This window comes from Aotus nancymaae, unplaced genomic scaffold (assembly GCF_030222135.1).
Source record: "Aotus nancymaae isolate 86718 unplaced genomic scaffold, 86718_ANA_hifiasm-v0.15.2.pri h1tg000058l, whole genome shotgun sequence".
NCBI lineage: Eukaryota > Metazoa > Chordata > Mammalia > Primates > Aotidae > Aotus > Aotus nancymaae.
The window spans coordinates 51,421,914-51,434,482 of record NW_026988472.1 but is presented as its reverse complement, the minus strand read 5'-3'; the positions used below and the strand labels follow the sequence as shown (position 1 = coordinate 51,434,482).

General features: G+C 38.6%; 1 protein-coding gene across 7 annotated transcripts in view; it reads left to right on the top strand.

Annotated features, from left to right (window-relative positions):
* The window catches only part of STS (steroid sulfatase), a 527,011-nt gene that overhangs the window by 142,814 nt on the left and 371,628 nt on the right, over nucleotides 1-12,569 (top strand). For all 7 annotated transcript variants that reach the window (XM_064364536.1, XM_064364537.1, XM_064364538.1 and 4 more), the window contains one exon: nucleotides 9,691-9,828. In XM_064364536.1, the coding sequence (XP_064220606.1) occupies nucleotides 9,691-9,828 (138 nt within the window). The remainder of the gene's footprint in view (nucleotides 1-9,690; nucleotides 9,829-12,569) is intronic.

The window sequence follows — 12,569 nt, the reverse complement described above, 5'->3', positions numbered from 1 at the left end:
CATAAATGGTTCAGGAGAGCATGAGAATACAGCTGCGAAGGCTACATTATTGAAGTAACACCTAGCATTTCATATGGCCAGCAGAGAGTCGTAGCCACCTCCAGGTGGTACAATTATGCAAGTCTTATCTATTGTAAAATTCTAGCTTTAGCTGGAATGCTGGAGTCCCACCATCTCTGTTGGTTAGATGTAGGAGTAACTTGCTCACCAGAATAGCTTCAGGGAGACTATTTAGGGTACCGTTGTTCCCGGGAGTTACATTGAGTAAGTGAAGAGCTTTCTTAATTATTAACATTGGGTGCCTGCTTAAAGGGAGATATACATATATATATATATATATATATATATATACATAAAACATATAATATATAATACAACATGTATGTTTTATATTATTAAATATTAATATAGTAAATATGTAATTATACATTTATATATAATTATAATAAATATATATTATTAATATATAAATTATTTTATATATGTTATACATGTATATAATTATAATTTTATATACTTATAAATTTATGTAATTATAATTTATATATAAATTTTATAATTATAATTTATATATAAATTATATAAATATATATAAATATGTTATGTACAGGATTCAGAAACTAACTCAGAACTGCACAACTTCATGGAAACTGAACAACTGGCTCTTGAATGTTGACTGGATAAACAATGAAATTAAGGCAGAAATAAAGATGTTCTTCAAAACCAACAAGAACGAAGACACAACGTACCAGAATCTCTGGGACACATTTAAAGCAGTACCTAGAGGAAAATTTATAGCAATAAATGCCCACATGAGAAGCAAGGAAAGATCTAAAATCAACACCCTATCATCAAAATTGAAAGAGCTAGAGGAGCATGATCAAAAAAACTCAAAAGCTAGCAGAAGACAAGAAATAACTAAGATCAGAGCAGAACTGAAAGAGATAGAGACACAAAAAACCCTGAAAGAAATCAATAAATCTAGGAGCTGGTTTTTTGAAAAGATAGACAGACTGCTAGCCAGATTAATAAAAAAGAAAAGAGAGAAGAATCAAATAGATGCTATAAAAAATGATAAAGGGGATATCACCACTGATTTCAAAGAAATACAAATTACTATCAGAGATTACTACAAAGAACTCTGTGCACACAAACCAAGAAACTGGGAAGAAATGGATAAATTCCTGGACACTTGTACCCTCCAAAGCCTAAACCAGGAAGAAGTTGAAACCCCGAATAGACCAATAACAAGGGCTGAAGTTGAGGCAACAATTAATAGCCTACCAACCAAAAAAAGTCCAGGTACAGACAAGTTCACAGCTGAATTCTACCAGACATACAAAGAGAAGTTGGTACCACTCCTTCTGAAACTATTCCAAACAATAAAAAAAGAGGGAATCCTTCCCAAATCATTTTATAAAACCAACATCATCCTGATACCAAAACCCGGCAGAGACTCAAAAAAAAAAAAAAAAAGAAAAAAAGAAAGAAAACTTCAGGCCAATATCCATGATAAACGTGGATGCAAATACTAGCAAACTGATTGCAACAGCACATCAAAAAGCTTATCCATCATGATCAAGTAGGCTTCATCCTGGGGATGCAAGACTGGTTCAACATACACAAGTCTATAAACATAATTCACCACATAAACAGAACGAAAGACAGAAACCACATGATTATTTCAATAGATGCAGAGAAGGCCTTGGACAAAATTTAACAGCCTTTTGTTCTAAAAACTCTCAATAAGCTAGGTATCGACAGAATGTATTTCAAAATAACAAAAGCTATTTACAACAAACCTACAGCCAATATCATACCGAACGGGCAAAAACTGGAAGCATTCCCTTTGAAATCTGGCACTAGCCAAAGATGCCCTCTCTCACCACTCCTATTCAATATAGTATTGGAAGTTCTAGCCAGAGCAATCAGGCAAGACCAAAGAAATAAAGGGTATTCAATTAGGAAAGGAAGAAGTCAAATTGTCTCTATTTGCAGACGACATGATTATATATTTAGAAGACCCCATCGTCTCAGCCCAAAATCTCCTGAAACTGATAAGCAACTTCAGCAAAGTCTCAGGATACAAAATCAATGTGCAGAAATCAAGCATTCCTATACACCAATAACAGACTTAGAGCCAAATTAAGAACGAACTGCCATTCACAATTGCTACAAAGAGAATAAAATACCTAGGAATACAACTAACAAAGGATGTAAAGGACCTCTTCAAGGAAAACCACAAACCACTGCTCAAGGAAATAAGAGAGGACATAGACAGATGGAAAAACGTTCCATTCTCATGGTTAGGAAGAATGAATATTGTGAAAATGGCCATACTACCCAAAGTAATTTATAGATTCAACACTATCCCCATCAAGCTACCTATGACCCTCTTCACAGAACTGAAAAAACCACCTTAAACTTCATATGGCACCAAAAGAGAGCCCGCATAGCCAAGATAATTCTAAGCAAAAAGAACAAAGCTGGAGGCATCATGCTACCTGACTTCAAACTATACTACAAGGCTACAGTAATCAAAACAGCATGGTACTGGTACCAAAACAGAGATATAGACCAATGGAACAGAACAGAGACCTCAGAGGCAACACCACACATCTACAACCATCTGATCTTTGACAAACCTGACAAAAACAAGCAGTGGGGAAAGGTTTCCCTGTTTAATAAATGGTGTTGGGAAAACTGGCTAGCCATATGCAGAAAGCAGAAACAGGACCCCTTTCTGACACCTTACACTAAAATTAACTCCAGATGGATTAAAGACTTAAACATAAGGCCTAACACCATAAAAACCCTAGAAGAAAATATAAGCAAAACTATTCAGGACATAGGTGTAGGCAAGGACTTCATGACTAAAACACCAAAAGCATTGGCAACAAAAGCTAAAATAGACAAATGGGATCTAATTAAACTCCAGAGCTTCTGTACCACAAAAGAAACAATCATTAGAGTGAACCAGCAACCAAAAGAACGGGGAAAAATTTTTGCAACCTACCCATCTGACAAAGGGCTAATATCCAGAATCTACAAAGAATTAAAACAGATTTACAAGAAAAAAAAACAAACAAACTCATTAAAAAATGGACGAAGGACATGAACAGACACTTTTCAAAAGAAGAGATTTATGAGGCCAACAAACATGAAAAAATGCTCATCATCACTGGTCATTAGAGAAATGCAAATCGAAACCACATTGAGATACCATCTCACACCAGTTAGAATGGCGATCATTAAAAAATCTGGAGACAACAGATGCTGGAGAGGATGTGGAGAAATAGGAACACTTTTACACTGTTGGTGGGAGTGTAAACTAGTTCAACCATTGTAGAAGACAGTGTGGCAATTCCTCAAGGACCTAGAAATAGAAATTCCATTTGACCCAGCAATCCCATGACTGGGTATATATCCAAAGGATTATAAATCATTCTATTATAAAGACACATGCACATGTATGTTCATTGCGGCACTGTTCACAATAGCAAAGACTGGAACCAACCCAAATGCCCATCGATGATAGACTGGACAAGGAAAATGTGGCACATATATACCGTGGAATTCTATGTAGACATAAAAAACGATGAGTTCCTGGGACATGGATGAATCTGGAAACCATCATTCTCAGCAAACTGACACAAGAACAGAAAATCAAACACCATGTGTTCTCACTCATAGGCGGGTGTTGAACGATAAGAGCACATGAACACAAGGAGGGGAGCATCACGCACTAGGGTCTGTTGAGGAGGAATAGAGGAGGGAGAGCGGAGGGTAGGGAGGTTGGGGAGGGATAACGGGGAGAAATGCCAGATATAGGTGATGGCAGGATGGAGGCAGCAAACCACATTGCCATGTATGTACCTATGCAACAATCCTGCATGTTTTGCACATGTACCCCAGAACTTAAAGTGCAATAATATATATATATTTTTAAAAATATATTATATATAATATATACATTTTAATATGTATTATAGGTAACTATATAAATATAAATAAATTATAAAATATAAGTATATAATTAAATATAAAAATATAATTATATAATAATTTTACATGTATACTTATAAAATTGTAACATAAATTTATTATATATAATATGTACATATATAAAATTATATATGTGTTTATATATAAATATGTTTGAATATACTCACATATATTATAAAAAATATATACATATATATGTGTGTTATATATATAAAACATATCTATATTATATTTAATGAGCTTAATGCTTCCAAAAGTATAACCAGTGACTTCATAGCACTTTGCTCCAGTATTCTGTCTGAGTGTACCTACCTTGTAGAAGAAAAGGCAAAGTGAAATGAACTAAAATAACAAGGCTTTAGAGAGGCAAGCTGAGGTTCTAACTCCATTGTAAAGTTAAGGAACAAGGAGCACTCCCTGTAGGGCCAGTCTAGGATGAAGTGTTTTGCTTGGAATTTCTCATTCTTTCTTCCACAACAACCCCCTACTGTTATCCATTATTTCTTCTGACTTAGTGGCAGAGGATCCCAGTGAGAAGCCAGGAACTTGGGTTTCAAACCAAGTCTGCTTAAGTCAGGACCTAGAAGCAAGAACTTTAGCCCTTAGTCCTATGCTATGGCACCTCACTCACCTAAGACCTCGCATTCTGCATCCATGTTTGAAACTCTTCTCTCTCTCTGCGCTGTGTAGCTCAGTGCCTGACTCTTAATAGTAGCTTAGTGCTTGTTTGTGGGATGAATAAATGGAATGACAGAACTTTCTAGAATTTAGGCTTCCTCTGCAACCCACGTCCACACTTAACAGAGAAAGAAGCTAGATTTTTTCATTTCCAAGTTTTCTTCTTTAGGACTACAAAAAGGCTGGTTAGGAAGCCTTCACTTTGATAAGCTTGTTCCTGTTATCTCCAGTTAAATAACAAAGTGCTCTTGAAATGGCTTATTTTCTGATCTGTTTCATTCAGAAAACAAAGGGAGAAACATTTTATTTATAAGGTATACTGCAGCTCACCATAGGTAATTCAAAACTATCATTCTATATAAATCGGTATCATTATGTCTTGAGAACGTTACTGAAAAATAATATTTGTAGACCTCTGATTTGCAATAGATTGCTCTGAACGCAAAAATAATACAGCAGCATTTGTTCTCATGGGAGATTTTCACAATGTTTAGGAGGGAAATATGTTAGACCTTTGTAGGATCAATGTTATAAAAAATTAAATGTCGAATGGGCTCTGGGATTTACAAATGAGATTCTGGCTTAAGACCTAAGTAGTACAGGATCCAGACTGCATCTTTTGGGAAAGAGAGGACGAAAAGGAAATTAGAAATCTAACCATTTCTCAGCAGGTTGAGCTAAATATTCTACCATGCATATATGCATGGCAGCCTCAGCTACTTTCTCTTACACTAATCCCAGCCCAGTTGTAGAGGGCACCTTTAATGAAAGTGATCACTCTAGGCAATGAAGAATAAACTTTGATGAGGACATGTTAATTATCATGGTCATTTGAAATATTGAAATTTGTAGGAAATATCCAGGGAGAAGTATTAAGATGGGGAAGGATGTAGAATATTTCAATTGAGAGAATCTGTATAATAAATGCAGCTGTAAAGTTGTCTGGACTTAAAAATAGGCAAGAGGAGAAACTGTAAGTAGGGTGTAGCTGGCCTTGGCTTTGGGGATAAGAGCTATCCCTGAAAACTCTGTGGCAACCCAGCCTTTATCACATAGCCTGTGTAAGACAGGTACATCATAAATGCATGTTGAACGAATGCATGAGGAAGTCTAGGAATCAAAATTGCATTCGAGAGGCATTTAAAAAATTAAGAGGGAGGCTGAGGTAGGAGGATTGCCAGAGCCCAAGAGTTTGAGGCCAGCCTGGGCAACAAACCGAGACCCCCATCTCTACAATGAATACAAAAAATTAGCCAGGCATGGTGATACTCACCTGTAGTCCAGCTACTCAGGAGGCTGAGGTGGGAGGATCACTTCAGCCCAAGAGGTAGAGGTTGGAGTGAGCCATGATTGCAACACTGCACTTCAGCCTGGGAGACAGAGTGAGACCCTGTCTCAAAAACAACAAAAAGAATAGACTATTTTTGAGCAGTTTTATGTTTACAGAAAAACTGGACAGAAAGTACAGAGTTTTCATACACTCTCTTTCCCCTGCACACAGTTTCCTTATTATTTATATTATGTATTCATCTGGTACATTTGTTACAATTGAGCCAATATTGATATGTTGTGATTAACTGAAGTCTGTAGTTTCCATTAGGGTTCTATGGGTTTGGACAAAGGTATAATGGCATGGATCCACCATTACAGGATCATACAGAGTAGTTTCACTGTCCTAAAAATCCGCTGTGCTTCGCCTTATCATCCCTCCTTTCTGTGAAGCCCATGGTAAGGACCAATCTGTTTACAGTCTCTATAGCTGTGCCTTTCCCAGAATGTCCTATAGCTGGGATCCTACAGTGTGTAGCCTTTTCAGATTGACTCTTTGCACTTAGAAATGTCTATTTATGATCCCTCCATGATTTTCATACCTTTATAGCTCATTTTGTTTTAGCTCTGAATAATATTTCGTTGTCTGGATGTACCATACTTTACTTATCCATTCAACTGCTGAAGGGCAGCTTTGTTGCATCCAAGGTTTTGGCAATTATAAATAGACATGGTATAAATATTTGTGTGTGGGTTTTTGTGTGCACATGAATTATCATGGGAGACACATTTTTATAGGAAATTTCTTCGCAGCATTTTGTGCGAAGATACTTCTACGTATAGAAAGATGAATTTTGTTTCAAAGGAAGGTGAATGGTCTCATGCCCTTCACTAATACTAACTACAATATATGGAAGCAAATTCCTAAGTCCTCTGCCACCTGCCTAATATGTGTTATTTTACACAGAGGTTGTTATATGAGCAAAAGGGGACATTTTTCTTTCAATGTATAAACAGGGGTTATAGTGCCTTATTGCTCCCTTCTATTTCAACTCATTAAGCTAATTACCATTTTCAAAGTAATTAGGCTTGAATTAGCGTCTCAGCCAAACAACCCCAAGCCTGAGTGCACAGGTGGTTTGCTTAGATGCACCAGATAACACCACAATAAATGTCTGCCTGATCATGATTTATCATGGGAGACAAATTGCTAAAATGGCCCTCGGGTGTCTTATTCCTTGGTTCTGAGTATGACATTTACATATATGGTGTGGGTTCTGGGAATGTTTATCATTTGAGTTAAAAATTGAGAAAGATTGAACATACTCTAGCCCATGGCACTTGCAATCAAATAGCAAAAATATGCCTTGCCACAAATGACTTGGGTGTTGTTTTTCCATCAGAAATCATCTCTGCCACCTCCGTGGGCAACTCACTCTGCATTCCTTCTCCTTACCCTTTTCTGGACCAAGCAGGTGTGAGTGCAACCTTGAGTGAAGGATCTGGCTTTACAGGGTGTGATTTACCTGCTGGGTAGGATGTATTCCAAAAACTATATTCAATTATTTCTACTGCAGAGAATGCCTGGTGCCATTGTAGAATATCAATTGTTGTGGACATCGTAGTGTGACTGAGAGCCCACCCAAAATTTGATTCCCATCTTGAGACCAGTGACAGCACCCACACACTAAAGAGGACATGAAAAGGTTTTTTACTTGTATAATATGGCTTTCTGAGGAGAGCAGGTGATACGGTTTGGCTGTGTTCCCACTCAAATCTCATCTTGAATTGTAGCACCAATAATTCCCACGTGTTGTGAGAGGGACCTGCTGGGAGATCATTGAATCATGAGGGCAATTTCCCCCTACTGTTTTCATGGTAGTGAATAGATTTCACGAGATCTGATGGTTTTATGAGGGGTTTCCCCTTTCGCTTGGCTGGTTCCCTCTCTTGCCTGCTGCTGTGATTGTGAGACCTTCCCAACCACATGAAACTGTGAGTCAATTAAACCTCTTTTTCTTTATAAATTACCCAGTCTCGTGTGTGTCTTTATTAGCAACATGAGAACAGACTAATACAGCAGGGTACTAAACCAGTACAAAAAATAGCTTGAGAGAGCATGGAAAAGAAACAGATTCTGCTTTTATGGTGACTAGGAGTTGGAGCTGGGATAAGTATCTCTTGCATGCAGACAGGGGCTTGCATAGTTCCAACCTCCCACTGGCAGTGAATGAGGGAGCACCCAGGATTTCTTATCAGCCTGCATGGCACAAACAGAAGAGGGAGAGATGAGGCTTAGAAACTCTTAGCACTCAACCATTACGAAGTGGAATCAGGATCTAATGTATCAATTGAAGCCTAGCAATATGCACTGACTTATGAAATTCAATAAGCAGCATATGACTATGCAGAGTCCTGTGGAAACTGTACGTTGTATACCTCAAGTTTGCCCATCGTTGCCTTCTGATTTGAGAGCTGGGTGATAACTTCCCAATCAGAAAGTCCGTGTTTCCACTCCTTCAAACTTCAACTTTCCTCTATTTTTCTTGTGGAAAATTCAAGAAATGGAGTAGTAAAATTAAACCTCTATATGCCCTTCACCCATATTTAACAATTATTAACTCCTGACTAATCTTGTTGAATCTATATCCCATACTCATTTCTTCTCCTCCTGCATTCTTTTGAAGAAGACAGCAGCTATCATCTTCTTTACCACCTCCATTTCATCCACGGGTATTTCAGGATGTATCTTCATAAGATTTTTTTTTCTCTAGTGTACTTTTTACTCCTCTGTGAGTCTCACTTAGTCTATCTACTGACCTGTTTAGGATTTGAGCATTTTGAGTTTTCAATCAGATTTTAATTCTTATTTTCTGGTTCTCCTACTTGAACAAGTTGCCCTTTTACAGCATTGTTGCTCTTACCCCTAAAATGAAGCCAGTACTGTTTACTCAGGGTTCAGTGTGGTCTAAACAAGAGAATATGTAATAAAATATTCTACACGTTGACAGTGCTTAACAGATGGTAGCAATTATTGTTATTGTTATTGCTACTATTATTTTTTGAGGGATTATCTGGAGGTGGTATACAATGTTAGTTTTGGGGAAAGAAGGTGAGGACAAGAGGAATTTTGATATTTGTGATGGACAGTTTGGACTTGGGGAATAACTCCTGGCTATTCCTCTATCAATGAGGAATACTGAGATTCATGTGAGGGACAGTTTAGACTTGGGTATCTACCATAAGTATTAAAAGAGGATATTCATCATAAAATGTCCAAATACATATTTGTTCACATAAGAGGAACATCACTGGTTTAGTTTTCCCATCCAACAAGGAAAAATGAGACTTCTTTATAGCCTTAAAGCCAACACTAGCTGCTAAGAGCAACCTTTCAGCCCCTTTGTTCTGGCACCTGCCTCCAAGTGGCTCTCCATCAATGAACCTGGTACTTTTAGAATACTTTCTCAGGTCTCCCTGCAGAATCACTTAATGATACCCAGATGTTCAAATGGTGCTTCTAAATGGCACTCAAGTCAATGAATCTTGGTGTCTGTTCTAAGAACCTAGCCACGGCCAGTCTTGATTGCATCACACCTCATGTTGGCATAAACTCCAATATGTAAGAACATTTATTTCCCACCTTGAGAAATTAGCCACCCATTGAGTAGGACAACCATATTCCTTTGCTTTGTGAATATGCATTATTTTTTAATGGAGTCTTTTTTTCCCCTCCAGGGCATATCTTGAACCTTCTAGATGAGCTGAAATTGGCTAACAACACCCTCATCTACTTCACGTCGGACCAGGGAGCACATGTAGAAGAAGTGTCTTCCAAAGGAGAAATTCATGGCGGAAGTAACGGGATCTATAAAGGTGAGAAATGCTGGTACATTACAATAGATAGGACTTCCTTTTGTCATGGAGATTAGACAGTTGGAAGGCCAAAGTGACCATTTCTGTTCTGGTTCCCACAGAATTTAAAAGCCCGTGTCCTATGTCAAGACATTAGAATGAAAGTATGTATCTCCACATGTAAATATAGCCTCATGTAATGTAACTGATTAAAACAAAAATTCCTCTACCCCTGTGTGTGGATTTCCTGTCACTGCTGTAACAAATTGACACAAACTTATGAGCTTAAAACAAATTTATGACTTACAATTCTAGAACTCAGAAGTTCAAAATGGATATCTCACTGGTCTGAAATCAAGATGTCAGTAGGGCCTTCTATAAGCTCTTGAGGGGAATCTGTTTCCTTGACTTTTCCAGCTTCTGGGGACTTCCCACTTTCTTTGGCTCATGGCCCCTTCTTCCATGTTGAAAGCTAACAATTCACCGTCTTCAAACCTCCCTGCCTGTATCCAACCTTTGCTTCCATAATCTCATCTCCTTCACTTACTCTGACACCCCGCCTCCCTTTTATAAGGACCCTTGAAATTATGTTTGGCCCGCTTGGATAATCCCACATCATCTTCACATCTCAAGATCATGAACTTAATCTGCAAGGTCTCTTTTGCCATAGGGTGTAACCTGGTCACAAGTTCCAGGGATTAGGACAAGGGCATCTCTGGGAGACCATTATTCTGCCTATGTGAACACACAGTAGTATTTTGAGCTGACACTTCTTTTCAAAACTTTTTTTTCTGCAGCATTAGCTGAGCCATTTTCATGGTGGATCAGGTATTATGCTAGTCATTGGAGATACTCGATGAGACTCAGCTACTGGCTTATACAGTGTATGCTCTGCCAATATAAGACAGGCATATGTAATGTCTAATATATACATTTAGACATATCTAATGTACTTAGACATATCTAATGTTTAATGTCCATATACATTAGACATATCTAGTGTCTAATATATACATATCTAATGTCTACCTTATATGACAGATATTACATGACATACAACATGCCCCATTTTATAAAGTGATATGATACCTAAAAGGGTATATTTGTGCTAAGGGTTAGGACTCCCCAGCCAAATCTGCAGTGGATATGGGTTGAAGGTACAAGAAGAGATGATACCTTAGCTAAGAGGGGAGGGTGAATCACAGTTTACCTGCAAAGATATGAACGGGTAATACAGGGAATGTTTTTATCTGTCAAATTGTTTAGAAATATTGATTATCTTCTATGTATCTGGCATTGGGCCCAACACAACAGTAAATATAAAACATGATGTCTGCCCTGAAGGAAGTCATGTTGAACCAGTGAGTTGGTGGGTAGATGATGGCAATGATGGCATGAAGCCTGGGAAGACTCAGTGCAATTTGAATTCAATTTCACAGTGAAACATTGTTAAAATACAATGCCCTAAAAGGAAGATGGGGTTTCCTTCTAGTTACGGGAAGTAGGCTTCTGAATGTCAAGACATTTTGCATGCACAAGATACTACTGGCACAAGGGAAGGAGAGCCTCACTTGGCTGAGGGGTTCCCAGGAATGTTTGCAAAGGAGCCACAGCTAGAAAGGGGATCACCAGTGGGTCTGTGCATCTGCTCTTACTCTCCTTGTATCTCTTTCTGCCCTTCCAACCCCTTGTTCTCTTTTGTCATGCTGGAAATGAGGAGAAGCAGCAAATAGCTTGTCCTGCAAACTACAGGGAGCTCAGTAAGGCCAAATTACACCATGCCTGAGGCAAAGAGAAAGAGTCCACTGTAGTCTGTCCCCCGGGCTGCAGGTAGCTTATGAAGCCTTATGCCTCTGTTTACATCTGTATGTGCACATCTGGAGCCCTACGACAGGCTGAGTACCCAGGGGCAGGAACCGTCTCCTACACCTTTTGTTACCTGGCACCTAGCACAAAAAAATGCCTGTTAGGTACATCTGGATGACCTTCCTAGGCTGCTCAGACCTCCTTCCAGCCCCTTCCTTTGGGTCCCATTGTTACCTCGCTCAGTGCAGGACACATGATCAATATGTAATGTGGGTTCAATTAATGAACCTGTGTGTTTAATCTGAACAGGAATAACCCCAGTAAACTATCAGTCTTTCAGTGCTTCTCTGTGTGCCATGTTATTTTAAGAGTAGTAAAAAGTGGAAATGTGTCTTTCTAATATATGAAGACTTGGTGTTACCGGGCTGAACTGGGGTCCACTCACCCAGCGCAGTAAGGCCAAACATCCACACTGAGGTTTTGCAATGGGAGAAAGGAGGATGTTTATTTTCAGGGTTCCAAGCCAGTAGAATGAGGCAGCTCTCACTTAAGATTCTACTTCCCCAGTGGTTTGCAAGCAAAGGTTTTTAAAGGCAGGGAGACAGGGGCTACAGGCAAAGGCATAAGTCAATATATGGAGGTTATACGTTGGTTTGACCTAAAAAGGCAGGATATCCCAAAGAGGTGCACCCACAGGTCATAAATGGATTCAAAGCTTCCCTGATTTGCAATTGGTTATGGAAGTGAAGCTTTATCTGAACACTTGGGGTCAACGAAAACAAACATGATATCTGGCCTGTGGACATGGCTTTCTTCAGGCCCCTTGGGAAGAAATTTGGAATGACAAAGAATGTCAGTCAGAGTTCAGTCCTCATTTCCTCTTTACCTGGAGCCTAGGTGCCAGCAGATGGCATTTTCCACTTGGTAGGAGTCCACTTTCTGAAAAACAACGCTGG